At 46.1% G+C, this 27,801-nt stretch overlaps 11 protein-coding genes; 7 read left to right on the top strand and 4 right to left on the bottom strand.

Annotated features, from left to right (window-relative positions):
• Positions 1-398: 398 nt before the first annotated feature.
• GSBLH_T00000752001 (uncharacterized protein) lies at positions 399-1,276 on the top strand (the record flags this gene model as incomplete). The annotated part of the gene is made up of 4 exons (XM_013039003.1): positions 399-507; positions 538-875; positions 906-1,047; positions 1,080-1,276. The coding sequence occupies 4 exons, from the start codon at positions 399-401 to the stop codon at positions 1,274-1,276; spliced, it is 786 nt and encodes a 261-aa protein (XP_012894457.1).
• A 487-nt stretch (positions 1,277-1,763) lies between these two features.
• Positions 1,764-2,350, bottom strand: GSBLH_T00006112001 (uncharacterized protein; the record flags this gene model as incomplete). Its single annotated transcript, XM_013039002.1, has 4 exons — positions 1,764-1,782; positions 1,844-2,129; positions 2,161-2,214; positions 2,236-2,350. The coding sequence occupies 4 exons, from the start codon at positions 2,348-2,350 to the stop codon at positions 1,764-1,766; spliced, it is 474 nt and encodes a 157-aa protein (XP_012894456.1).
• A 494-nt stretch (positions 2,351-2,844) lies between these two features.
• Positions 2,845-6,663, top strand: GSBLH_T00000751001 (uncharacterized protein; the record flags this gene model as incomplete). The annotated part of the gene is made up of 9 exons (XM_013039001.1): positions 2,845-2,930; positions 2,963-3,275; positions 3,307-4,059; positions 4,093-4,560; positions 4,592-4,768; positions 4,800-5,116; positions 5,148-5,286; positions 5,319-5,410; positions 5,448-6,663. 9 exons carry the CDS (start codon positions 2,845-2,847, stop codon positions 6,661-6,663), a joined length of 3,561 nt encoding a protein of 1,186 aa, XP_012894455.1.
• A 686-nt stretch (positions 6,664-7,349) lies between these two features.
• GSBLH_T00000750001 (uncharacterized protein) lies at positions 7,350-9,291 on the bottom strand. XM_013039000.1 has 4 exons: positions 9,156-9,291; positions 7,614-9,123; positions 7,462-7,579; positions 7,350-7,430 (listed from the first exon to the last, which is right to left on the bottom strand). Exons 2-4 carry the CDS (start codon positions 7,963-7,965, stop codon positions 7,367-7,369), a joined length of 534 nt encoding a protein of 177 aa, XP_012894454.1. The 5' UTR covers positions 7,966-9,123; positions 9,156-9,291; the 3' UTR covers positions 7,350-7,366.
• Positions 9,292-9,561: 270 nt separating this feature from the next.
• GSBLH_T00000749001 (Ribosomal protein L14b/L23e) lies at positions 9,562-10,174 on the top strand. XM_013038999.1 has 5 exons: positions 9,562-9,584; positions 9,621-9,773; positions 9,805-9,864; positions 9,899-9,970; positions 10,002-10,174. Exons 1-5 carry the CDS (start codon positions 9,569-9,571, stop codon positions 10,124-10,126), a joined length of 426 nt encoding a protein of 141 aa, XP_012894453.1. The 5' UTR covers positions 9,562-9,568; the 3' UTR covers positions 10,127-10,174.
• A 1,350-nt stretch (positions 10,175-11,524) lies between these two features.
• Positions 11,525-12,545, top strand: GSBLH_T00000748001 (uncharacterized protein; the record flags this gene model as incomplete). The annotated part of the gene is made up of 2 exons (XM_013038998.1): positions 11,525-11,740; positions 11,769-12,545. 2 exons carry the CDS (start codon positions 11,525-11,527, stop codon positions 12,543-12,545), a joined length of 993 nt encoding a protein of 330 aa, XP_012894452.1.
• A 2,492-nt stretch (positions 12,546-15,037) lies between these two features.
• Positions 15,038-16,553, top strand: GSBLH_T00000747001 (uncharacterized protein; the record flags this gene model as incomplete). XM_013038997.1 has 5 exons in its annotated part: positions 15,038-15,339; positions 15,370-15,487; positions 15,516-15,906; positions 15,938-16,103; positions 16,133-16,553. The coding sequence occupies exons 1-5, from the start codon at positions 15,065-15,067 to the stop codon at positions 16,551-16,553; spliced, it is 1,371 nt and encodes a 456-aa protein (XP_012894451.1). The 5' UTR covers positions 15,038-15,064.
• Positions 16,554-18,795: 2,242 nt separating this feature from the next.
• GSBLH_T00006111001 (uncharacterized protein) lies at positions 18,796-20,132 on the top strand (the record flags this gene model as incomplete). The annotated part of the gene is made up of 2 exons (XM_013038996.1): positions 18,796-19,648; positions 19,684-20,132. 2 exons carry the CDS (start codon positions 18,796-18,798, stop codon positions 20,130-20,132), a joined length of 1,302 nt encoding a protein of 433 aa, XP_012894450.1.
• A 3,494-nt stretch (positions 20,133-23,626) lies between these two features.
• On the bottom strand, positions 23,627-24,398 carry GSBLH_T00000746001 (uncharacterized protein). XM_013038995.1 has 4 exons: positions 24,093-24,398; positions 23,957-24,057; positions 23,837-23,927; positions 23,627-23,807 (listed from the first exon to the last, which is right to left on the bottom strand). Exons 1-4 carry the CDS (start codon positions 24,122-24,124, stop codon positions 23,759-23,761), a joined length of 273 nt encoding a protein of 90 aa, XP_012894449.1. The 5' UTR covers positions 24,125-24,398; the 3' UTR covers positions 23,627-23,758.
• Positions 24,399-24,762: 364 nt separating this feature from the next.
• Positions 24,763-25,526, bottom strand: GSBLH_T00000745001 (uncharacterized protein). XM_013038994.1 has 4 exons: positions 25,409-25,526; positions 25,340-25,378; positions 25,265-25,309; positions 24,763-25,234 (listed from the first exon to the last, which is right to left on the bottom strand). Exons 1-4 carry the CDS (start codon positions 25,479-25,481, stop codon positions 24,873-24,875), a joined length of 519 nt encoding a protein of 172 aa, XP_012894448.1. The 5' UTR covers positions 25,482-25,526; the 3' UTR covers positions 24,763-24,872.
• A 2,133-nt stretch (positions 25,527-27,659) lies between these two features.
• Positions 27,660-27,801, top strand: part of GSBLH_T00000743001 (uncharacterized protein) — a gene marked incomplete at its 5' end in the record, with an annotated part of 838 nt that continues 696 nt past the window's right edge. The window contains one exon of the mRNA XM_013038993.1: positions 27,660-27,801. This exon is cut by the window's right edge and continues 447 nt beyond it. Within this exon, the coding sequence (XP_012894447.1) occupies positions 27,660-27,801 (142 nt within the window).

Genomic DNA, 27,801 nt, shown 5'->3' with positions numbered 1-27,801 from the left:
TCGCGATAAAATCGGCAATAAAGAGCAGCATGAATCCAGTGCAAATTGCAACTCCCAGAATGCGACGGAAATCACCATCCTCATCACCGCCTCCACCGTGGGTCAGTCCTCCAAAATGCAGCAGAGCCTCAACATGCTCAGAGCTGTTGTGAGCTTCGTAATCCTCATGAGCCTCGGTCACAACCACCAGACTTCCAGGAAGGATCACGTTAAAAATAAATCCAACGCAAAGACCGAAAAAGATCACTAGCATGTATTTCTCGCCCACCTTTCCCATTCCAAACCATTTCGGAATGAAGTGGCTAAAGAACATAACAACAAACAAAATTCCAGAGAAGATTGCAATATCTGCCAAACTGATGTTTTCACCTCCTTGAAGCATACTAATTGGAGTTAATATGGTTTTCGAGAACACAAACATGGGGTGCCGCGGGAATATTCGAAATTTTGCAGAACCATCCTCGATTATAACTGTCATAGAGGATTTTTGTTTTTGCAGTTTTATGGGTTAGACGGTCATTGTATTTTGATGATAAGTAGACGATCAAGAAATCCCTGATGACTTCTTTCTTCACACTGACAACCTGTCGACAGTCTTTATCGATCAGTCTTTTTTGCTATCGGAATTAACAAAGGATAATGTAATTGAATATTTCAAAAGTTCGCCGTTTTATACCGATTCTGTCAATTTTCGGTATGAGGTGGAGCAGTTGGACGATCAAACTGACGGGAATGCATTCTTTAAAATTATCAAGTATTTTACACACCAGAGCGACGAAAAGGGGGATGTTGAGAAAGTAGTTGCTGTATACTATGTTCTTAACGGTGAAATTTATCAGTGCCCGGATCTCTACTCTGTGGCGAAATTCCGTCTTGTAGATGCAGCTTGTTTGGGTTATTTGTAGTATAACTGCATTGAGGCGCTAAATCGTGTCTACAGCGAACTTAGGAAGTATGTTGGGTACTCACCTTCCCAGGGACATGTTATCCAAATGACAAAGGTTGTGAAAGAGAAAACGGAGGACACAGAAGGGTCTCTTGTTTGCAGTAGTGGTTCTTGTGGTTCTTGAGGATTCTAGATGTGACTCCTTTGATCGGAGAGGCCCGAATTCGAAACAACATCATTGATAATCAAGCGCGCTTGGAAGCAATGATTCGCCAAATGGAGCAGCATTTTATCCCTCAAGCAATGGAGGTGGAGCCAGCTCCAAAGGTATCGGGAGAATCAGAGCCCCAGGGTGATGAGCATTCCAAAGTTGGTGAGAAGTCAGAATAATAATATTATTAATAATAAAAATATTAAAACAATCGAATTATTATATATACATGTACATTTATAAATGGGAATAGAAGGACTGAGAAGAAGGAATACAATAGGATGTGTTTGTTGTATAATGGATGTTCAGAGTGGTTTAATCTAAAATCAAATCGATTGCAAAGGAATAAAGGGCTCACAAACATAGAAATAAAGGTGCAACTGGGAAGACTGGATGATTCAGGTGTAATGGCATAGACTCTTCTTAATGTCGCTCCAATTCTTTGTAGGTTCGTTCGGAGATCCCCCTATTCCAATTGTCCAACAAACAAGTCAACTAACTAGGAGGCGCTCTCTCTTTCAAATCAATCGTTTTCATTAGTTCCTTTTCCATCCCCTTCTTCATTTCCGGACGTTTTCCTTCGACATCCAGTTCGTTTATCCCCTTAATGTACTCGATGTCAAAACAAAAGTCCGTGTCTTTTGTCTCGTGGATTGCAATATTAAACTACATCAAATCCACATTCCTAAGAGTGTACACTAAGAATATTCTTTGTGTCGAGTAGTTTTTTCTCGAATTTGCCATACCCGTAGCCTGTGTAAGCCATGTTAGCGAACGGGAGCTGGATTGTAGCCCAATCACGATGTGGGATCACAATGAATCCTTGAAATAAATCCGAAGGAACCATATTGTCGGGATGAATGTTAAAGACAAACCCGTGATTACTCGTTCGAACGCGCATTTCTAATCCTATGTAATCTGCCAAATTAAGTGGAGGCCGAAAAACAGGCGAGCGAAAAGCACAAAACGACTTCTTTCCTAATACCGTTCCCGGAATGCCGGGAGTTAATTGAATGTGTCCGGAAAACCTTCCTGCGATTAAAACTGAGAAAAGGGCGCATACCAAAAGTCTTCTTGTTTTCATCCTCAACGATACTCAACGAGCACTCCGATCTGCCTAGAACTCAAAGGGTCCTACTATGCAAACCCCCAAACGGTTTGTCCGAGTGCAATGTGAATTTTTCAATGTCGGCGGGTTCTTTGAACTCGAAAAGAATGCGGCTCTCTTTTGGAAATTGCTTCCACCAAATCATGTCTACGAGGCTGAACACATTTTCATGCTCCTACTATCACGAACAGGTGTTACCTGCTGTTTGATAACATGTAAAATTCGTTTCATAGCCATTTTGACTGCGTTACCAAAATGGGTGTGGGATTGGCACATTTTCCCTCTATTTTCGGAATTCCCAAAATACAGCGGATTTGGTGCTGCTAATGAATGGCAGTATGCCAATTGCTTCTTTATTAATTCCAAAAGGAGGAATTTTTATAAAGACATTTGCTGTGAGATATATATCTACTATGGAACAGGTTGGGTGAGGGGGCTCATTTTCATTGTGTAGATTGGAGCGAAAGTTTGTTTTCTCAACACGCTTTATTAGTAGTCATTTGCTAGGCGAGACCATTTGCTTGAGATTGAGCAAAAAATGCAACAGCTTTGGGAGGAGGAGAAGCCATTTAATATTGACGCCCCTGAGGATTTAAAGCAGCCCCAGTAAAAGCATTTCTGCCACTTTACATTAGTTATATGGCCACCTTTCCCTATCCCTACATGAACGGCTTGCTGCACCTGGGCCATGCGTTCACGGCGACGAAGGCTGAGTTTGCTACCCGGTTCGCACTTCGGGGCGTGGAATGAAGTGTAGTTACCATGCCTTGAAGGGAGAGAATTCCATCTTCCCGTTCGGCTTCCACTGCACCGGAATGCCGATCCAGGCTGCAGCGAACAAGCTGAAGCACGAGATTGAAACCTACGGCTGTCCCCCTGTTTTCCCCGAGGATCACCCGTCCGACGAACCGGAACCCACGCAGCCGGCCGAGCAGCAGAAGGAAGCCACCGTGGGCGAGTTCCACGGCAAGAAGACGAAGCTCGTCGCGAAGACGGGCGGCAGTTCCGTGCACCAGTGGACCATCCTGGAGAAGCAGGGCATTCCCGCGGAAGAGATCCCCAAGTTCGTGGTAGGGCGCAGGCTATCGGAATTTCCCGCAGGATCCCGAGCACTGGCTGCGCTACTTCCCGCCTCTGGGCATGCAGGACCTCAAGAAGTTCGGTCTGTGCTCCGATTTCCGCCGCTCGTTCATCACGACGAGCGTCAATCCCTACTACGACCACTTCGTGCGCTGGCAGTTCCAGAAGCTCCGCGAGGCGGGCCGCGTGAAGTTCGGCAAGCGCCCGTCGATCTACTCCCCGCTGGACGGGCAGATCTGCGCCGATCACGACCGAGCTTCGGGCGAAGGCGTGCTGCCACAGATGTTCACCTGCATTAAGATCAAGCTGCTGGAGAAGCCGGCGAAGCTGGCGCCGCTGAACGACGAGAACGTGTATCTGATCGCGGCGACGCTGCGTCCGGAGACGATGGTGGGACAGACGAACTGCTTCGTGCTGCCCGGCGCGACGTACGGCGTGTTCCGCATGGGGAACGGCGAGCTGTACATCTGCTCGGACCGCAGCGCGCGCAACATGGCCTACCAGGGACTCTTCAAGGAGTTCGGCGTGGTGGACAAGGTGATGGACGTGTCGGGCGACGAGCTGCTCGGCCTGCCGATCGAGTCGCCGCAGGCGATCTACCGCCGCATCTACACGCTGCCTCTGCTCACGATCAGCATGGGAAAGGGCACCGGCGTGGTGACTTCGGTGCCGTCGGACGCCCCGGCGGATTACGCGGCGCTTCGCGACCTGAAGGAGAAGCCGAAGCTGCGCGAGAAGTACGGAATCAAGGACGAGATGGTGCTGCCGTTCGATGTAGGCGAGAGGAGGAGGACGCGCGAGGCGTAGGTGGTGGACATCATCGAGGTGCCGGGCATGGGAAAGCACGTGGGCAAGCAGATCTGCGAGGAGATGGGCATTAAGAGCCAGAACGACACGCAGAAGCTCGCGGAGGCGAAGGAGATCGCGTACAAGAAGGGCTTCTACGAGGGTATCATGATCGCCGGCAAGCACGCGGGCGAGCGCGTGGAAGTGGCGAAGCCGGCCTGCCAGCAGGAAATGGTGGACGCGGGCGAGGCCTTCCTGTACTACGAGCCGAACGGGCAGGTGATCTCGCGCTCGGGCGATGAGTGCGTGGTGACGTTCAGCGACCAGTGGTATCTGACGTACGGCGAGAAGGACTGGCAGCCCATCATCATGGACTACATCCGAAACCACCTCGAGACGTACAACCCGAAGACCAAGGTGGCGCTGGAGGCGTCCTGCGAGTGGCTGAGCAACTGGGCGTGCTCGCGGCAGTTCGGTCTGGGAACGCGCGTAGCGGGCGAGGAGAGGCGGTGAGGCGTAGCTTCCGTGGGACGAGCAGTTCTTGATCGAGTCGCTGTCGGACTCGACGATCTACATGGCGTACTACACGATCGCCCATCTGCTGCAGGGCGATCTCTTCGGCGAGAAGGTCGGTCCGCTGGGCATTCGCGCCGACCAAATGACGCCGGAAGTCTTCGACTATATCTTCTGCGGCGCTGTGCGTTCCGCCGATCCGCGCTCATTTTTAGAAGTATCCTGCAGAGTGCGGAATCGAGGAGGCCAAGCTGCAGAAGCTGCGCCACGAGTTCGAGTATTGGTATCCGTTCGACATCCGCGTGAGCGGCAAAGACCTGATCAAGAACCACCTCATGATGTCGCTGTACATCCACCAGGCGATCTGGCCGGACGGCTCGAAGATGCCGCGCTCGTTCTTCTGCAACGGACACATCCAGCTGAACAACGAGAAGATGTCCAAGTCCACCGGCAACTTCCTCACCGTCGACGACGCCATTCAGCAGTTCGGCGCCGACGCCACGCGCTTCGCGTGCGCCGACGCGGGCGACAGGTAGCCTTCTATCGCAGCGGTTGACACGCAGTCTGGACGACGCGAACTTCGCCGTGGCCACCGCGAACGCGGCGATTCTGTCGCTCACCACCGAGGAGGAGTTCATCCGCACGGTCGTGGACGGCGAGCTGCAGACCGTCGAGAAGACGCCCGAGGAACTCAACTTCTTCGTTTGTTTTGTTGATTGGGTGCGCGAGCGTAGGATCGCAACTTCGTGAACGAAATGAACGACTGCTTGATCCGTGCGGACGCCGCGTATCGCGAGATTCGCTTCCGTGACGCGCTGCAGATCGGGTATTTTCTCTCTCTCTCTGACCTCTCTCACTCCCAGCTTCTACGAGATGCAGGGCATCCGCAACAGCTACCGCGACGCCTGCAGCAAGATGGGCGTGCCGATGACCAAGTCTCTGCTGCTCCGCTTCATCGAGCTGGAGGCGGTCATGCTCGCCCCCATCGTTCCGCACTGGTCCGACAATCTCTGGCGCTTCACGCTGCACAAGACCCAGTCGCTCTGGAAGAACTCCTGGCCCGCGATGCAGCCCGTCGACGCCGTGCTCTCGCGCTCCAACGACTTCGTCAAGAAGAACCTCCGCCTGCTGCGCGAGTTCATCAACAAGAAGCCCAAGAAGCTCCCCGCGAACTGGCACCGTCCGAACAAGCTTTATGTGTACTGCGCGCGCGAGTACCACCCCTGGCAGCAGTTCGCGCTGTCGGTTCTCCGCGAGTGCTACGACCCCGCGACCAAGACGCTGGCGCCCAACGCGCTGGCGGTGGTGAAGGAGCGTGTGGCGAGCTCGGAGGAGTACAAAAAGCAGATGAAGGACGTGCTGGCGTTCGCGTCGTTCACCGTGAAGACCGACTTCCCGCAGCTGGGCGAGGACGCGTTCACGCTGGAGATGCCCTTCGACGAGAAGGAGGTGATGGAGGCCTGCCGCGCGTACATCCTCAACGACTGCCAGCTGGCCGATCTGACCGTGTTCCACGCGGAGGACCCCAGCGTGCCCGACCCGATGAACCGAAAGAAGGACGCCAAGCCCGGCAAGCCCGCGTTCTGCTGTTTCTATGAGGAGTTCCGTGTTTGTTGGAGAAAACAAGCCAATGCCGATGGTGGTGATGGTGGCGATGGCGGTGCGAACTGCGGCTTCGCGAGCGGTCCTGGCTCGCAGCGTCTCGCTTCAGCAGCTCCAGCAATCGCTGATCAATGTCCTGCGTCTGCGACTTCTTCGCCGGCTCGCTCGGCGGCTCCTCCACCGCGCGTTTGCAGCTCGTTCGGGGTTCCACGCGCTCGGAATCCCGCATTCGCATCGCTCCTCCGCTCCTACTCATTTTCCCCGCGATTCCACGCGCCTTCTCCAAGTACTGCTTGGCGTTGGGCGTCTGCGGATCGATCCGAAGCGCGGTCTCAAAGGAAGCGATGCTTTCCTTCACTTTCCCGAGCTTCACCAATCTACACGCCATCAACTCCTCAAGAAAAGGGATCGTACGCGGCGCCGCGCGCAGTGTACGCTTCGGCGAACTTGGGAACCAACTCGATCGCTTCGTTGTAGCAATGAATCGCTTCTTGATATCTCCCTTCGCGCGCATGCTCCACACCGCGCTCCAGACGCTGCTCGCCCCACTTGCGGTTTTGAATCGATCGCATGTGCTGGTAGCCCTCTTCGGGAGGGTAGCTTAGGTCCTGCAGCATCGATGCGTACTCATTGAGATGGTACGACAATACCATGTTGTGGACTGCATAGGGGTTTCGAAAATTGTGGTCATTGAACAACCAGTCGTTATATCAAAGAATAAAGCGGAACAAGCAATACCTACGTTTTCCCGTTATTCATAAATTGATCATCGAACTCTGACACCTTTGGGACATAACCAAACCCCCAGAACCTAGCATCATCTGGATTGAGTTCATCCAATTGAGGCGCGATTGTTCTATTCGTTAACTGCTTATCCTTTGGCGTTACATATATTTGCGATTTTCCTTGAATCTACCATCAGGGTTTATTCCAATTCGTTCCAGCAATTGATCACGCAGACCCGATTTATGCATCTCGTTTATCACGCTATTCACCTTTTCCAGCAGATTGGGAGCAGGAGGAGCCAGCGTGTCCGTTCCGCCTGTCGCTTTCGGTAAACAAGACCCCGCTTCTTTTTCGTCATTCGGTATGCTTTTCGCCTCGTTCACCATTTGAAATGAAACATTCTGCCTCCCCCTCTCCAATTTCAAAACAAACAAGAGAAACATAGTACAATAATTTAGTCAGTACGAACTTCTACAACACACACAAGATTCTCTCCTCGTTTCTTTTCGGTGAGGGAGCTAAAGAGGAATAGAACAGAAAAGAACGTACAATCGATTCGTCTCAATCACAACAATCGGTTTTTCGTCTGGAACAAGATCTTCCACTCTAGAATAGATATTCTTCATGACCCCAGAGCATAGCGTCGGATTTACAATGTGTTGAGGACCTATGTGCTGATCGACTTCAACATGCCGTTCTACCTAACGTGGTAACCACCGACCCTTCAGGATCGATCAAGAACGCAGAGGACGAGCTCATCCGGAATTGGCTTCCCTTTCCAACAAACAAATGAAAACCCCTTATTGTTCCGTTCTCTCCTTCGCCTCCATCATCTCCCTCTGTCTCTCTCTCTTCCCCACCTCCAGCGCCTCCTGGAACTTCATCGACAGCTCCTTGTTCGCGGGCGCCAATTCGCATCCCCGATAGTACGTCGTCGCCGCGTCCACATACAATCCCTGCTTGAAATACGCATTTCCCAGACAGAGATGCGCCTTGGCCCACTGCGGACTGAGCTCCACGGCCTTCTTCGCGTCCTGCTCGGCTTCCTTCCATCGCTCCAACTCCAGAAGGGCGTTACATCGATGCACGAACAGGCTAGCCCTCACTCCGTTTCCACGTTTCTACTTCTCACTGAGAGGATTGATCGCTATGGCCTCGCTGAGCAGATCGGCCGCTCGCTGGTAATCATGCGCCGCCATGGCGGCCTTCGCGTCGCGGAGCTTTTTATCGCAAACACGTCGCTCGAACGCAGACAACTGCGGCTTCGGCTTCGGCTTTGCCGCCATCTCCGTCTTCGCCTTCTCCGCGTCGAACTGCATCTGCACCTTCTTCATCACTTCCTCGGCGGATTCTCCCTTGTATTCCGCCGTGAGCGGGACCAGAAGTCGCACAATCTCGAGGCTCTTGACCTCCACAGCGAAGTGGACGGGTTTTAGATGCGTCCGCGTGGTGCTCAGGTTCGCTAACTGCTCGGCTTGCGGCAGCGCGAGGAACGGCTTGACCGACTCCACGTGGTTTCCCTCCACGGCGATGTGCAGCGGCGTGATGTTGTCGTCCAGCGCGATCTGCGCGGTTAGGACGCGTGAGAGGAGATACGGTGGGGTCGGCGTGATGATCGAGCAGCAATTGGATCATGGAGGCGTCGGTTCCGGCGCTGGCCATGATGAGAGGAGTGACTCCGTAGCGATTGACTGCATTGATGTCGACGTTCTGCGCGAGCAGGAGACGCGTGATGTCCAGACGATGCTCACCCACGGACCAGTGGAGAGGGGTGCCGATCTCGGAGTCTGTGCCGAGAGAGAGGTCCGCTCCGTTGGAGAGGAGGAACTCGATGATCGCTTGGCTGCTGTTGCCGCAGGCGATTTGGATGGGAGAGCGACCCTTGCAGTAGGCGTTGACGTTGGCGCCTTTGGAGACCAGGAAGGTCACTGTTTCCATGTGGTTACCTAGACAGGCGTAGCTCAACGGAGTGTCGCCAACCTCATCGACCATCTCCAACTACGGTGACATTAAAAAAAGAGGGAGGTACGCACTCGGGAGCTTCATCCAATATCCACTCGCAAATTTCGTTGCTTCCCAAATTGGCAGCGTAGTGGATGGCCGCGTGACCTTCTGCGTCTCTAAATTCCGTCAGAATGGCCTTCACAGACGAAGCCTTCTTCTGTAAAACGTAAATCTTAGCTAAAGCAACCACATTGCGAAAAATTCCGCCTATTCTATCACAAACGGCTTCAAAAAGGTACTCGAAACAGTCTTGAACCATTGAACAAGATTCTTCTGCTCATTTTGCCAAATGACGCTCTTGTTCTCTTCTTTCTAAAAATATGAGATATACGTCCAACAAGTGTTACCGCGGTCTCCATTGTTGAAAAAGAAAAGTTGAGAAAAAATCAGTGGATAAAAAAATTGTTTGTATAACATATAAAATGTGCATAGGAATAAGGGTGTGGAAGAGGGTTTGTATAGGACACCCCATCATTGCGGTCTTTTTTCTCTTCAATCCAATGTGAAGACATTTGCCTATTGACAATGCTGTAACGTAAGGAATGGCGGAGAAATGGGTTCCTATGAAAACAGTCCTTATATAAATATATATAATAGGGTATTTGGGGTCATATAGGCCCAGTTTCTGAACCATAAGAAAAATCACTGAAGAATGGCTGCTAAGCGTGGTATTCTATTGAGTTGACAAAGCGGTTATTTTGTAGGACGTGGTGGTGCTGCTGGAAACAAGTTCAAGATGAGTCTGGGTCTCCCTGCCGGAGCTATTATGAACTGCGCCGATAACACCGGTGCTAAGAACCTGTATGTGATCTCTGTCTATGGTATTGGTGCTCGTCTCAACAGACTTCCCGCTGCCTGTACTAACGGATGATTTGGAGTGAGATTTAGCTGCTGGAGATATGTTCATTGCCTCTGTCAAGAAGGGAAAGCCTGAACTCCGTAAGAAGGGTAAGGGATGGTTTTTGGCGTCTCAGGCGTTTAGTTATGCCCGCTGTTGTTGTGAGACAGCGCAAGGCCTGGAGAAGAAAGAACGGCATGTTCCTGTACTTCGAGGGTAGATGGTGTTCTGGTTGGGTTGATTGTAGATAACGCTGGTGTGATCGTGAACCCCAAGGGAGAGATGAAGGGATCTGGTATTACTGGACCTGTGGCGAAGGAGGCTGCCGATCTTTGGCCCAAGATTGCCTCGTCTGCCAGCTCCATCTGGTAAATGAGCTATCATCATCATGTTTCCTATGACAAGTTTATTAAGTGATTTGCATTGTTTGTTTCAAACGATATGGAATCTTGGTGAATTCTTTCTGGTTGTCTGCTCATGCGTAGGCCACGGCGTGAGAAGAAGAAAGCAAGCACGCAATCGGTCGAAACCAGTCGATCAACAACTCACTTTGTTCCTGTGCAACCTACAACGTAGCAGTATTCAGCGTGTGGATTATTTTTATAGAAGCGCGGGATATTCGGTGATCGATACTTTGGGAGAGAATAAGAAATCAAGTTTCTTTGGAGTTGTTTATTGATTTTTGTAGCGATATCCGATGCAAACGCCCTCCTTTCTTCCTCATTGCTTGCTGGTTCTCGTCGTTCTGTTTCTATATCTGCGACGAATCCAGTTTTCGAATGAAATAAATTTTAGTGTAGAAACCGAAGAAGAAATCGCTTTTCAGCGAGCCAAGTTCATTTCTCTCAAATATTGTTTGGTTCAATTTTTTAATGTGATCTAAAGAAATTGGAATCGTCCGTTCGCAAAGTGTATCATGAGCCCATTCAACTTGACCAACCCACCGAAGACGTTCCTTCGAATCCAAATCTTCGTCAACCCGTGTCCTCGTCGATCGATTCCACACCATCTCTATCCTCCCACCCCACAATCAATCCGTCGATTCCCACTCCATCCAATTCTTCCAATTCAAATCCAAAATCATCATCATCATTATTATCATCTTCTACTACTACTACTACTACTTCTTCTTCTTCAACACTGTTAACCACCACGGAATCCACTTCCTTTTCCCCTTCCAAATCGCTTCCCGTTCTTCCCTTCAAAGAAAACTACGTCCGACTCAATCTAAAGCGTCATCTCAACGTCAAACATCGGCGCCACAAGCGTCCCAACACGCTTTCCATCGACGCTTCGCAGCCCATTCCCTCCCCCGATTCCATCGAATTCGACGAACACACCGCGGAATTCCAGCATGTTTCCCAGCAGAATTCGAATGGAATCACCGAGGAAGAAATCGTTCAGCTCACCTCCAATCCTCCTCCTCCTCCTTTTGACTCTTCTTCCACACACAATTCCATCGAAGACGCTCCTCTTTGCCACCACGGAATCCCCGCGGTTCTGCGAAAGGTGCGAAAATCGGGGAAAAACCACGGGAAAGAGTTCTATTGTTGCTGCCACGATCGCGTGAGCAGCTGCAATTTCTTTTTGTGGAAGGAGAACGCACGGAGCGAAGTGCTGTCGTGTTTGAACGCGATGAACAGCGAGAAGGAATCGAAATCGAAAAAGGAGGAATTTTTGGAATTCCAGAAATCGAAGCTGGAGGGGATGACGGTAGAAACAGGGAAGCAAGGTGAGAAATAGGTGGACGAGTTGAAAGTGCTGGGAAAAATGTACAGTTGTGCTTGCAAATCAAACAAACAAGACTTGATCATTACACTCCTGGAACAAACAGGATCGTTTTATGATACTGTGGAAACTCTGCGATCTCAAACCGAAATTCCCAGCGAATCCTTGATTTTCATTTTACAGAATATTTTTGGAATTCCAGAATTCCGGCCGAATCAATTATCGATCATTCAATCGCTGCTCACTCATCATAGCTGCGTATTATTCCCGATCTCATTGCATGTAGGTGTTTATCTCACCGACGGGAAGCGGAAAATCGCTGACCTATCAGCTTCCCGCGCTTCTTTTCCGCGGGATTTCGCTGGTTATCTCTCCACTCATTTCGCTCATGCACGATCAGGAACACCAGCTTCCCCCCATTCTCTCCTCCCTCGTACTCACCGGCTCTCTCTCTCCCCGAATTCTATTCGAATCCATCAAAGCCATCAATTCGGGCATCATCAAAATCATCTACATCTCCCCCGAGAAACTCTTCTCCTCCATGTTTCGAGAGCTTCTCCACTCCACCTCCCTTGCAGATCAGATCGATCTCGTGGTCGTCGACGAGGCACACTGCATCAGCAGCTGGAGTTTCAACTTCCGATCCGATTATCTTCGACTTTTCTCCATGATCTCCTTGATCAACCAGTCCAAAAAACAGGGCGATTTTTACCAGTCTTGCTCGGTGCTGGGACTCACAGGAACCGGGGGAATTCGCGTGAAGGAAGTAGTGGCTTCGATCGAATTCGATGATAGGATATCTGCAAACATCTTCAGATTCCCGCGGAACAGGTCATTGATAACGGGTGGTATCGTCGCAACATCAAAATCGCCTCGGTGTCGAGAGACCAGATTCAGTCGTGTCAACAGTACGTTTTTTGGAATGCCAAAAATCGAGACTATTACGCGAATTCCTTCAATCGTCGTTTTTCGATTCCAAATCACGTCAAAATGTGATTGTGTTCGTCCCATTCCGTCGAGACACCACGTCTCTCTGCGAATATCTTCAGAGTTACAACATTGACGTACATTACAAATGATCATTGTGATGATGAAGTGCACTGTGTATCATGGAGGAATGGATGATACCCAACGAAAGAAGAGTCTCCGTGTGCTGAATCGCTCACAGAAATCTCTTCATGTAATCGTTGCAACGTCCGCTTTTGGCATGGGCGTCAATCTCAAGAATATCAAAGTAGGTCCGATTTCTGGAATTCCAAAAAGTGCATCATTCACTTGTGCGGAAGTCGGTCGATTCAGGGGTATGTGCAGGAGATCGGACGTTACCGCGGGAATGAGGAAGAAGGTTTGGCGCTGAGCATCACAACGGACTCGGTCTGGTCGAAACTGTATTCCATGGCATGGAGTAACTACGTGGAATTAACCGCGGTGAACCGTTTCATTGCGAGTCAAGTGAGCGAAACGCCCTACAGCTGTGTGAAGTATGGGGAATGCGAGCAACTGTTCGATTGCTCGGTGGAAACAATGAAAACGTGTTTGATTCTGTTGGAAAACGAAGGTTTCATCGAATTTGAATGCGAATTTTTGAATCATTTGATCATCACTCCCATGAATCACGAACAGGTTTCCCTGTTTCCACTTTTTGTTTGTGTAGTTGATGGAGAGAAATGCATTCTTTGCCTCTCTCTTCTCGTTTGCAGACAATTATGACGTCAATTCGAGTGAGAATCAGCCACCCAATCATTCATTCACAGACACATTTGCAGTCGATTTGTTCACATTCGCTGCGTTTCGACACGAATCACCCATTGCCATTCGCAAATCCATTCGACAACTCGAGATTCAACACGCTCTTGTCGTGAAATCCTCCGAGTTGTCCGCGCTTCTGAAGGTGTTGAAGTAGCATTTCCAGACTTTATCTTCATTCACACAGAATCCCAAACACGGAGCAAATTCAAAGCATTTACACGAAGCTTGCAGCGCGCCAGCACGTAGAATTCTATCGAAATCGCTCAGAAAACAGGAGGAAGTGGAGGAGGTCAAGCGAGTTTACTACTTTTTACACGCCATTCGGAATGACAGCGAGTCTCCTTCGCTGAGCTCGCTCTCCACTCCTCGTTTTTCTTTTCTTTTCTTTTTGTAACAAACAGACAAACTCGCACAGGAATTGCTCGCTCAGTATTTTGAGCAACCATCGTTTGATATTTCCATCTCGCAGGACGCGGAGAGAACGATGAAAGCCAGTGGTTTTGACGGTGGAAACGTGGAAACGGTGTAATGTAGATCCTCTGTTGAAGACGGTTCGATGGCCAATTCGCTTGGTGGATGAGCAGACAAAGCGAGGAGTGATTCGCAGTGCACGCGTATTCGATAGTAGCGATTCGTTTTGGATAGATGTTGCTGCGAGATGATCGGGTTTCGAAGAGGAATTTGAAAGGAATGACATTTGCAAAGATCTGGGTAGAACTGGGAGAAATTGACTAAGTTGTGTAGCATGCAGTTTCATCACCGGTATATTCTGCAGATATTTGGAGTGTTTCCGAACATTGGGGGTTGTTTTCTCAAGTAGCGATTTGATAACTGGATGTGAAATAGTATGACATAGAGCAGCTTTCTGCCATTGCAGAACAAGAAATCCGAGTAGCTTTAGGTGATGTTTGCATTGTTTGTTTTATTTATTTTCAATGGATCTCCCATCATCTTCAAGTGAGGATGATATGATTGATGATACTGGTTGCGAAGAGAGATTTCAAGCAACTTACTGGGATATCAATTATATTCATTCCATTGATGATAATGAGTGTATTTCCGAAAATGAAGAAGAGGAAACGCCTCATGCCAAGGTGATTAGGCGATTTGTTTACAAAGAACTCGACGGAAACGGAGAACAAGTGGAAGAGTCCTATATTCCAGAAAACGAAGAGGAGGAGGAGGAAGAGTACTCCGAAGAGAGTACTGAGTGAGAGTTATCGAATTTACGTTTACCACCTAGTGAGTCTAGTTCGGATGAAGAGGAAGAAACTGCAAATGGAGAAAATAACGGTTCAATTGAAATTGGTGTCTCACTTGTAGCAGAAACCGATATTCCCGAACTCTATGATCCAAATCGCGACGAGAAAGATGCTGCTTGGATGGAACAAAAGCGTATGGTTTGTAATGGGTGATAATCTAGACGGAAACCACACAACAGACGCTATTTTATGCTGCCCGTGTTGTTTTACGACTCTCTGCTACAAGTGTAAAATGTCATGTTACCACTGTGCCCTAAACCGTAGAGTCCGGAAGAAGTCCGATCGTCACAGCGTAGCATTTGTTTCGGACGAAGTGTGTAACTGTCTGGAGCTTTTTGATTGCGGCGTGGAGGTGGAGATCAAAGGAGAGGACGGGAAGCCGAAGAAAGTGATGAGTTATCAGCTCGTTTGTGATGTGTGTGGGAATGAGGTGGGGATCAAGAGAGAAGGGAAATATTACTTATCCAGTGTGATTGAGGAAAATGCTTCCATTTGTGTGTGTTTGTTGTACAATGTGGTTTGCCATAAATCTCTTCATTTTTCCTGATCTGTTTTGCGTATATTGGTTCTAATGAGAGTACCAGCTGTTGTACTGACCACAATGCTTTTCCTGCTGATCTCAGCAGAGAAACCGTTATTCGAAAACTTGAGTGTGATCAAGACGGTTGACATGACCGAGGCCATCGTGAATGTGACGATTCGTTATCAGGTCTCTCCTTCGCAAGATGACCTGGTGGACTATCAGGTTGCTATTCCGAACTCGGATATTGAGCATATGGCGTATATTGAGACATCTGCACTCAGAAAAGCGTCGCTCTCTTTGAAGAAGGATGAACTGCAGCCCATGTGTGTATTCGATAACTTTATAATCAGTAGTGAAGGAGTCACCCTGTATACTGTCCACTCCTCTGACAAGATCTCGAATAAGTTTGTGTTTTTCGTGAATTACTACCTCACTCATGTATTTGTTCCCGTACCAGCGACGATCACTCAGGTAGCCATCACTGTTTATTTTCATGCAGCAAGAGACTCCCAAATACGTGTTCAACCATGATCTCTACGTTCAGTCTCCGTATCCTTCCCAGAAGCAGGAAATCCGCTTCAATCTCCCCGCCTCCACCATTTTCTCCTACACCGACCTTTCTCCCAACTCCAAGAACGGCAACACCCTGACCTACGGTCCCTTCGCCTCCCTTTCCCCGTTTGTTTCCCCGGTTTCCGTGCGCATTCACTTCCCCAGCGTCGCCAAATTCCGCACGCTGGAGACCGTGGAGCGCGAGATCGAGATCTCCCACTGGGGCAACGTGGCCATCGAGGAAGTGATCCGCGCTCGGAACAGCGGCAGCCCGCTGACGGGAGAGTTCTCTCGCCTGGACTACTACAAAAGCGACCCGGACTCCGTTCCGTATTGGGGTGCGTGGAAGAAAAGGAGCGTGAATCGTAGAGGAATTGACCGCGAGGATCGACAGACGCGCTATGGACGTGTACTATCGCGATATTCTGGGGAACATCACGACGTCGCACGTGCGCAGACAGCCGGGCAGCATGCTGGTGGAGCTGCAGATGCGGTTCCCGATGCTGGGCGGGTGGAAGAACGAGTTCTATTGGGGGTATTTGCATCGAACACGGTCAAGAGTAGGTACAATCTCCCTTCGAACCGCGTGCTGAAGAAGGAGGGCGAGCACTTCTCGCTGACGGTGCCGTTCAGCACGCCGATCGAGCAGGTGGACGTTCAGGAATTGACGGTGCGTGTGATTCTGCCCGAGTGCGTGAAGAACGTGGAATTCTCGCTGCCGGAAGGCGTGGAAGCGATGCCCGTGCAGAAACGATTCACTTATCTGGACAGCTCGTTCCGCGGACGACCGGTGTACGAGTTCAAGAAGCGGAATTTGATTGAGCTGCAGAAGGGAGAAACGATCACGGTGACTTATGACTTGAATCAGATGATGTTGTGGAGAGAGCCGCTGATGTGCATCGGAGCGTTCGCTGGACTGTTCTTCTTGAAGGCGGTGATTCACTGGCTGACGTGGAGAAATAATGACAAGGTAAAGAGGGATTAAGTGTATTAGTGGGGTGTTTGTTTGAAAAAAATGGGGTTGGGAAGGCAAAGAGATTGCTTTGTTTTCTTTTTGGAAATTGTGGGAAACTCGCTTGTCCGGGAACAATCGAGATCCTACTAAAATGAATTACACCATTTTAATACTATTTCCTTTTCGCAAAGCCGAATTGTGGTGCATGTGTTAGGTCACGGCTCCTGATTTTGACGAAACGCACACGAAATAGTGTAGACACCTGGAATCGTAGGAAGAACACACGATCGGTAAAATCAAACTCTCATTATAAAGTAGATGGGAATTAGCCCTTAGAGTATCATTTAAACATGAATGAGAAAACTCTTCAATTTTCCAAAATTTGTTTTGGAGAAGATTTCTATGGGCAGTTTCACGTCAAGGACCCGGATGATGACGGAATCGATAGTATTTATAAGGTAAGGGTGTAACGTCGTACATTTGATTGCTAGTTCCTAATAGAGTGCTGTGATTTTGGAGATTATAGAGGAAGATCGTTATCTGTCCTTTACATATGCAAACTGGTATCTAATAACTGTGAACTTGCTTACTGCATGGATACTATCCAGTTATCGGAACATCTGTATGAATTGTGAACAGCATATGATGACTAGATTTCATTTTCCTATCCAGCTACGTGTGGATCAAGGACTTGCACTTGATGAACGGAGTAGAATTGAGTTTTTCCTCTATCTCGTGCTCTCTGGACAAACGTTGACAACAATCATATCCTTATCTATTTTTCTTTCTCTCTTGTTTTTATCTTTAATTCACTCTGTTAACTCAACATTTCCCCTCCTTTCTTCTCTCTCTATTCCTCTTCGTTCCCTTCGTTCTCCGTTTTTCTGTCCGATTTTATACATTTCGCTCAATTCCCATCCCATCAGACAATCTGTGTGCTCTCCTTGCCGCTTCGACTCTACATTGTGCTTGCTGGAATTGCTGAATCGCAAACTGGAGAGTGTTCGTAGGATTGAAAAAGCCGGTTGAATCAAAGTTCAGTCCGAAGAGGACTTCCAAGCTTGTTTATCTCGCTGCGACCTCACTGCATTGAATCAGTTTTTCTCACATCCAATTCTTCCGCCTCATCTTCGCTACTTGAAGTCTCAGTTTCTTTCTCGACTCGCTCATCCCTTCTTCTCGATCTCTGGCTGTCTCAGCCTCCTCCGATCCGCACAACCATCCGTCTCCTCGGCTCTCTTGCTCCACATCGTGATGGATCTGCATTTTCCCACACAATCACTCGATCAAGTGGAGTTTTTTGTGAGAGAAAAAGGCGACCAATTGCTCCTCGAGCAGCTTTTAAATGAATGGAATTCTCTCCTTGCCGCTTCCAACGAATCGACTTCATCGTGTCTTGATTCTTCGCCTCTTGAATATGAATCGATCGACAATTCTATTCAACGAGTGAAGGAATTGGAGCTTTCGCTTCCTCCATGCGCTAAATCTTATCTGAACATTGCTGCGGAGTATCTAGAACTGGGGAAAACCGGTCGATGCTTTTCGTATTTTGCTCGATTCGCAGCTGCTCCGATGGAAGAAAGAGAAGAAATCAATCAAGATCCGATCTGTCGCCAGCTGATCAATTCTGTAGCGAAACTTCATCGATTTCATGGTAGATAAACGATATGTTATTGTTTGTGAACTCGCTGAAAAAGGAGCTTCTGAAGGAGAAGCGATATGCAAACGTGTTGGCGATGCTTACGGATTATCGTGGACCTCTCGTTCACTATCCGATCTACTTTAAATTGCTTCTTCGCTGCGTGTTAGCAATCCATGACACGGAGCTCGGATGGGATGTGATCAAGCTTCTCTTTCCCAATCTCACATTGAACGATTCGCCTCTAGCACGCACGTGGTTTATTCTGAACCGACAAGCAATCAAGTACTACAAGTCTGTGAACAATACACTTGTGAATCACTCCATTCAAACTTGAATCATAGATGGCTCAATCGCTTCGCGTGCTTTGCCAACTGGGAAAATACCAGCGTGTTATCGATTGTATCGCAATACTTTCGCAGCGAAGTAGTGAAATAACGCACATATTTGAATATGCCAACGCGTTTCTCACTCCCCAATCGGCTTCTTCTGCAGTGAATCTTCTTCATCGTGATGATTCATTGGCTTCGTATTCAACGTTCAGCGACATTTATAGGAAATCAGCAAAGCTATTTGCAGATAAGCATGACTATAAGAAAGCTCTTTGTAATTGCTTTAATGATCGATTGACTGATGTGTGTAGACTATGTGGAACAAGCGATTGAATACAATTCGAAAGATCCATCGAATTATTCGCTCCAGAGTTCGATTTATTTATCCTTAAAACTCCCTTTACAAGCCATTCAATCGATCAAACAAGCGATCCAGTTCCAACCTCATTCACATTCGTTCTATCAGCATCTTTCCTCGTTGTACATTCAAATCGGAGAATTGAATCTTGCAAAAACCATTTATCCAGATTCGCTCAATCAGATCCAAGAGTTGGAGTCGCTGGTTTCTCTGTCTCGTCAATTGATGATAACGCATCAATTCGACGAATGCATTCCGATTCTAGAAAAGATTCGAAGGATTGCTCCATTTTGGCGGAGTCCCTTCATCGATTTGGTTCGTTGCAATGTGTTTTTGTATCGATCGAACGAAGCAATGGATTTGTTGTCGACGCAGTGCCCATGGATGAATTCATTGAATGAAAGTGATAAATTAACAACGGGATTGTATGAGGGATGGAACAGGGAAGTGGATTTTGACGAGAGTGTCGTGTATTTGAGTCTATTGGTGCTGTGGCAATTGAACCATCAGCGTGAAATGATGAAATTGTATAGAGTGTGCAAGAATCGGAGTGTTCATGATAATTTGAGCGATCTTCTCGGACTGTGCGAAGAGTTTCAGCGATTGGATTATGAGGGAATGGATCGAATGAGATCGAATGACTGGACGGGAGCAACAAAAGCGTTATTGAAACTCCATGTGTTGATCATTAATTTTGAAAAGAATGGAACTCCGATCGGGAAATCCGTAGACAACGCGGTGCTTCTGAACAAAGGATTGATCGAACAGATCGAAGGAAATTTCAAGGATGCGAAAGGTAAAAATGAAAAGAGAACATTGGCTGATTTCTAGATGATTTTGACAAGATTATCGCCTCGGGCTTCGCTCATTCGCCTCGAGTGTACAAGGCACGAGCAGAGTGTTATTTGTCAATGGGTGATCGAGAGAAGGCAGTCATGGATTTGGAGCGATATGTGGAAATAACGGGAGATCTAAAAACGAAAGAAATGATAAATGAGTTGAAGTCGGCTGGTGGTTCGTGGAGGTTTTCGAATTCATACAAACGAGACAATGTGGGAAAGGATATTGGTTATGATAACAAATATGGAGCACTGAAAACGGAGTACGAGGAGTGTTGTGATTTGTTGGGTGTGAAGATAACGGATTCAGTGGAAACGATTCGTAAACGATTCAAAGCATTGGCTCTCCAATATCATCCAGACAAAAATCGAAGTGAAGATGCAGAAAGGAAGTTTATAGAGATTCGAAAAGCATATGAATATTTGATAAATCATTTTTGAACTGTTTGTGTGAAAGAATATGTGCTACAGGGACAATGATAATGAATTTGTGACAATCGGATTTGGAGTTAACTACATAATAATTGACATACCCAACATTTATTTCTTATCGTATATTACCAATGAATGCAATCAATCCGTTCGTAAGTGTTATGATAATCTCTTGTCTTTGTTTTGACATTGCTTACACTAAAAGATCATCTACCTACTCTTTCTTTTGCCTTAAGAGAGCTTTAATCTAACTCATTATTTGATGATTAATGAGGTGAAATATCCATTTCTAGGATAAGAAATGGCCGCAATGTGAGAGATGAGCGAACAATTCGTACATACAAACATTGCCTTTTGTATTCAGAATGTATTTACATATTGTACAAACCATTTTTTTCGATATTGTATCGATTTGAAATATGTTATTCCTAACAGCGAAAAAGATCTTCAAGAGCAGATGAAACATCTATCCTAAAAAGATTTGATTCCAAAGTACTGGAAATTGACACTGTTGAAACTTTCTTGAAAGCATTGGGCAAGCTAACAGTCTGAAGATTAGGAATATCTACTCCGTTCATTTTTCTATTATTATTGAAATACCCTTTAATACAAGAGATCGGACATTCAAAAAGCTATACCCCTTTGATGTAATAGAATACAAACGAGGAAGATCTAAAACGATTCATTGTAATTCCATATGCTATTACTTATCATTTCCATTTTACATTGACTGAGATATTCTCCTTCAAGTGCATTTTTTCCTAGCGCAATCGTTTTCAATTTTGGCAAATCTATACACCTATTTCACTTTCATTTTTACACCCTACTGTCAAAAACTATTTTCTTGTTTGACACAAATGAACTGCCACCAATAATGACAGTTTTGAGAGATGGCAAATCTACACTTCAGTTCTTTATGTTACTCGATTACCACGAAGGACAAAATTGCTGTTTTGAAAATTCCGTGATTCATGATCAATATCTCCAATCCGAATCTTTTCTAAGGACGGAAGATTCCTTAAACCGAATTCGTCAAAATACATAAAAGCCTTATCTCCAATAACTATCTCCTCTAACTCTTCACAATTATATATTCTAACAAAACGCTGGAGCGATGATGAATGAAATTTATAGTCCATCTGGGGTAGAGTAAGCTTCCTCATCTTTCTCAAGCCATCAATCTTGAAATAAGTGAATTCATTCAAATTCGATTCAATTATTACCTCTCTACCGCACAAATATAAGATTTTGATCGTTTGATTCTCATCGTAATAAAAGGGTACGGGGATAACTTCGACTTCAGTTAACTTGGTATACATATAGATAGCAAGTACCAATGCCCAAAATAATAATCCACCTACTCCTTTAATATCAAATTCTATGAAGATAAACAGATAGAGAAGAGCAAAGAACACAATCATAAAGAGTGTATAAGATATGCATATGTATACTGAACTTTTTATTCCATATTTCCACACTCCATCATAGACCACCTCTCCTTTTGAATTGTACAAAATTCCAAAACCAGATCGTTTTCCATCAATAAAGTCCCCATCATAAACGACATTCTCTCCATTCACATCATATTCCCGACCACTAACCCTAATAAAGCATGTTTTTCCTATAGCATAATAAGATCCCACGTAAGACTTCACTCCATTCTTGTATTCAATCATTTCCCCATCCTTAAAGCGTTTAATCATATTAACTACAACATTGTCCTTCCATTCACTAATCTGCTCAATTTTGCTGTGGTCATAGAAAAGACACACTCCTTGCTTGAACAAATTGTTATCTATCTGACAAATGGATCTCACACTCCCATCTTCTTCTAATTCTGCCCAATATCCTTCCATATCTATAACCTTGTGGTACCGATATTCTCTGCCTCCGCCAACAAACAGTCCATCAAAGAGTACTTTTCCGTTTGTATCATATTCTGTACCTTTTCCTTGTCGATATCCATCATGCAAAAACCCTTTAAAGAAAAGAACTCCCGATTCATTATACAGTTTGCATTTCCCTGTCATCTCTCCGTTCAAATAATGTATCTTTCCAACCACAACATTCGTAGGTGATTTGATGATAGCTTTGCCATTCAGTTTTCCCTTTTTCATCTCGGTTTGGATCGTGTAATTCTTGTGAGGGTGTCCAATGTGTAAAATTACAACTCTTTTATCTTGTTGATCAATGCTGTCAATAGGAAACTGCTCGGGAATATTACTGCTCCAAGCTTGTATCAGATTCCCATCTGTTCCCAACGCATATTCACTGTGTTGTAACGGCGCAATATCCACATTTATAACTGTTGTAATATCAGAGCTTCTTGGGGTATTCATTAATAGGTTTTTCGAAAATATGAATTTGTTAAATCCCTTTCATTAAAACACAATCTTCATTGCATATTAACGAAACGAATCAATAATCAAAAGATATAGTTTATTGTTATCTATACCAATACATAAATAATATTCCAAATAGGTTTGATAGGTACAGAGAAGTCTTCCATCCTTTGAGAATGTACAGCCGTATTTTGAATTTTGAACTCAAAAAGATCCAACAAGTGAGTGTTTATTCGAAAGTTTGAGATTGTGGTCTAGATGATCACAAGGATAACAGTATTCTACTGCAGCTACTGAGCAATGAAACACGATTATAAAGTATAGTAATTGGAATAGCAACGAAAAGAAAATGGTTGACTTAACAACGCTTCGTTTCGAATTGCGACGTATATTCCCTATATAATAGGTATACAAAAATAGATACATCAAATACGAACACTCCAGAAAAGAATTATCGAGAAATCCTCTAGATTATCGCGCTCTGTTAGCAAATGGTTGTAAAAGAAGAATACAATACAGACAGACCGAAATAGAGCATCTTTCAGAAAATCACACAGCAGGTATGCAAGACAAGTAGAGTGTTATATCTGGAAACTAAATATAGGAAACAACTGGAAATCGGAGGTGGTTCGTTTCCAATTGGCCATTCTCTTATTATTGGAAATGGTATCCATATTGTATATCAGTATCACTACTAGATGCAGAGAAACCAAAAAAATTGCAAACTTTTTCTGTTCCTAGGAGTTCCTGTATTTGTACTCTTCTTGAATAACGAGTAGTGTTTGATTCGCTTAATTCCTTCCTTCCTCAATTCAAATCATCTTGCGAAGAAGTTCAAAGGGAATTTGCAGAAACAGGAACCACTCACTATTCCGTTGAAGAATTAGTGACTGACAGTGATGAAGAGAGCGTCTCTACAAATGAAACGGATTCCAGTGATGCCATGGCTGGTGGTGCCTCCGTTCCTACAGTTGAAATGGTATTCTTATTTGTCTTGTTCTACTCCAGCGACTGGCAGTTGCGCCGATGGAAGCTATCGAGGCGATCGAAAAAGCCGAAGACACGCTAGCCGAACCATCAATCCACTCCCCTTCCGATGAGCAGCAATCCCGCCTAATCCACGAAATGTAACAGTTCTCTGTTTGTTGGAACAAACACACAACATAATGCTGCAGCCGTGGTAAAACTCCTTATTGTACCGAGGCGCATACGCCACCTTGTTGTTTCCGTAGACCCAGAACTCGCAGCTCTTCCCCTTCCACGCGCCAGTCGCTTTCGCCATCGGGATAACCTTCACCGTGACGCGTTCCTGGAGCAGTCTTTCCGTTCCGGAATTGATGAACTACTCTCGCAGTCCGCCCTCATCGATACATTCTCCGCGTTCGTGAACAGCATGCTGCACGCCTCGCGAATCTTGGGCTCGAACACGTCCTGCGGAGGCAAAATCCGATAGCCCTCCTGTCTACACTCGATCCCATCGCTCAACACGACTTGGCCAGAATCGACGAGCTCGCTTTATCGACGAGATCATCGGGCAGACCATCCGCATCGATGATCCGATACTCGATATGGTTCGTAAAGCTCGCCGTGATCTACTTCTCAGCCCGCCACGCCACGCTACGCCCACCTCAATGAAATACACGATCTGTCCGTGGCCATCGCACTCCTTGCATTGTCTCAGTCCTCTTCCATGGCAAGAACTGCACTGCTCGTGTCCCGATCCATGGCAGAACGAGCACTGCGTGCGTTCTTCGCCGATGGTCCGCACTCCACTTCCGTTGCACCATGTGCAGCGCTCGCTTCCCGTGCCGTGGCAGGATTTGCACTGCACATGTCCGCGTCCAAAGCACTTCGGGCAGGACTGGCCGTACTCTGTGTGAGGCACGCGCACCTTCTTCGTTTCGTCTTCAAACAGCTTTGAGGCGACGATCGGAATGTCCCACGGCTGCGGAACGGGGCCGTTCTCCGGACCATCGATCTGTTATAGGTATAACAAGACGGAAAAGTGTACCATGCCGCCCTTGTAGGGCCGCGTTTTCCAGGCGGAGTCTCGCTTTTCGCTGAAGGTTTCCCAGATGCAGTAATAGCAATTCCAAATGCCGCTCGGAATGAAAGAAGCGATTCGAAACTACCACGGAGATGTCCATGCTCTTCACAGCGCCTTTGCCCCAGAAGATCTTCGATTTTACGAGCTGCGCGAGGGCTTGGCGCATGTCTTCCGCGGTGATCTTTTCCTCGTTGTAGGCGAGCTTCACCATCTGTACCGATTCTACATCGAAGAAGCACGATAATCCGACCTCCCTGGTTCATGGACGCGTTGATCGTGGCCACCATCGGCTGGTTCCCGACCATGCTATAGCCCTGGATCGTGGGGAACACTTCAGGCGCAGAAGGAGCTGGGTTGTCACTATCCTCTTCTTTCTGGGGCTGCGGTTGGGGCTGAGCAGGAGGATATTGAGGCTGAGGTTGAGCAGGGGGATATTGGGGCTGAGGGTCGACAGGGCTTTGGCCTTGTGGAGGTGGATACGGACCCTGTGGTGGGTATTGAGGCTGCGGTTGGGGCTGTGCAGGAGACTGGCCTTGAGCAGGGGGATACTGGGGTTGAGGGGGAGGATACTGAGGCTGAGGGGGTGGGTATTGGGGTTGAGGGGGAGGATACTGGCCTTGTGGAGTCGATGGGGATTGCCCTCCAGGTTGCATGGGCGGCTGAGGAGGATATTGACCTTGCGCTTGAGGAGGATACATGGGCTGCGGCTGCATAGGCGATGGCTAAGAGTCATAAAAAACTGATAAAAAAACCGGCATAGGAGATGAGTTTGCCGGGTACATCGGCTGAGGATATGCCTATGAATGAAACAAAAATACTGCTATAACTGGAGAAGGATAAGCGGCATTGGGAGGATAGGCATATCCCTAGAAATGACGCAAAATGAGCACATAAACAGGTGCAGGTTGAGGTGGCTGAGCACCAGGCGACGGATAAGCGGGAGGTGGATACGCCTACAATTAACAGCATATTACAAATCGAACCTGGTTCACTCCAGGTTGATAAGGAGGAGGAGGTATACTCATAGAAATCGAAAGAAATGATGTAAAATGTTCGAAGTATTGAATAGTGGTTCATGATTGATATGCAAAAGAGAAATGATCACTATACTTGCCTATGCTAAAGATCAGAAGTAGTCCAAAAATCAAGTTTACCTTTTCATCACAATATTCGAATAACATCCCTATTCGTATTATTTGCCACGTTTTCGGCATTCGCTGCATCCCCTTGTACAAATGAGCTATTTCCAAATTCGATCTATGTCTTACTTCAATGAGTCTGAGTGCGCAGATGTAAATGGAGAATGTAGGTACATTGATGAAATGGGAATCAGCCATTTCATCACAATCAGTAGTTGTTTCTCGATCATCGTAATTGAATATCTTGTTGACTTAATTATATAGTATCTATTACTGATGATATCTCTGTACTGTAAACTAGGCTCAAGAATTGCTCATTACAATAAACTCCCTAGAAAGAATATTGATATTGGAAGATATCACCTGTCCGCTGTAAATTCTGTGTGAAGTGGATAATATATAGCAAATGGCAAAAATAGCCCAAAAGAGCAGACAACAGATGGAAAGTCTGAAAACAAAGCCAAGTGATTGTGCAGATAAAACGTGTGTAATGTTACGTAATTACTAGATTACCTTTTAAGTCGTAGTGGACAAGGATACGAATGTTCGAACCCTCCTGAACTACCAAGCCACTGTTGCCTCCTCCTATCAGGCTATTGATGATGACATCAGCAGGTTATATCCAAATCTAAAGAGGAGCAACAAACAGGATCTTCGTACCTATGTCACCTCGTTAAAGTCTCAATTTCCTAAACTAACCGACACGATTTGTGAAAATTATGTAAATATTCTCAGAGTATGCGACTCTAGCTAAAAACATACGAATTGGCAAAGTTTAGCGAACATGAATGGACAAAAGAAATGTTCGATGAGTGGCGACTTTTCTTCAAGGATTTCACCGATGCTTTGACACCTCCTGATTCTTATTCAGTAATGGATAACCCCAATCCCATGCGATCTGGGTTTCCTCGATCTGATCTTTCTGAAGAGTATCTGAGCGATAGCGATAGTGCTTTGCCAAACTTCAATCGACGGTTGGAAGATGAAAGTGATTAGTCAATCGATTTGTACAAATAGTTCTCGAATGATTTGTTAAGAATACTCTTTTATATTTCTTTGTTCAGAAGCACCGCGTTGTCCACGGATTTCCCGATCGGAGTTCCATTCTTTTCAAAATTAATGATCAACACATGGAGTTTCAATAGCGCTTTTGTTGCTCCCGTCCAGTCATTCGATCTCATTCGTTCCATTCCCTCATAATCCAATCGCTGAAACTCTTCGCACAGTCCGAGAAGATCGCTCAAACTATCATGAACATTCCGATTCTTGCATACTCTATACAATTTCATCATTTCACACTGATCATCTATACACTCTTCATTAAAATGTCTATGTGATTCAGTCACAGTCAGCTGTTATTCTGAATCATACTCATTACTCTCTTTTCTTAAGAATGTCAGCCACAACCTTTTTCTAGTTTCGAAAAACAATATTGACTATTTTAGTTCTATATTGGATAAAGAGTAGTGATCAGTTTCACACATACACGACAATAATGATGATAATAGTCATTATTAATTGTGATTTCTCTTTTGTAGTAGCTATATGTATATAAGGAAGGAAAATGGTTGATATCTAGCAATAAGGAAACAGATATTATTTCAGAAACAACCGTTTTCCCTATTTTTTACTTATTTCGATGCACACCATTGTTGATTAGGCGAATTTTGCTTTTACAAACCGTGGTACTATCAGTTCCGTGATCAAAAGTGTGTAAGGACGTGTGAATAACGGGAAAGTGGATGGCTGGATTTCATTCATCGGATATAATGGATTATGTATGGTATTGCAATTCAATAATGGAGTATTTATGAATCAAGGATTTGTACTCAATGAGCAGAAAGTGTTGAAAGTGTTTGGAAATCATCAAATCGTAGGTAGTTCACATCGTAAAGAATTCATGGAAGAAGGAATCGTGGATTTGGATCATGGAAGTCGATTTGAAGGATTGATATTGACAGAAAAAGAAAAAGAAGGTAAAATTGGAATTCCATTTGGATATGGTGAAATGTATAATGATGATGGATTCTTGGTGTATAAGGGCATAGTGATCAACTGGAAACGATTTGGCTATGGAACGAGTTATCATAATAATGGATGTATAGAATATGAAGGATATTGGTGTGATGATAATCGATTTGGAATTGGAA

The sequence above is a fragment of the Blastocystis hominis genome (genome assembly GCF_000151665.1).
Source record: "Blastocystis hominis, Singapore isolate B (sub-type 7) whole genome shotgun sequence assembly, scaffold_1".
NCBI lineage: Eukaryota > Bigyra > Opalinata > Blastocystidae > Blastocystis > Blastocystis hominis.
The sequence above is the reverse complement of the archived record's forward strand: the minus strand, read 5'-3'. Positions and strand labels throughout refer to the sequence as shown.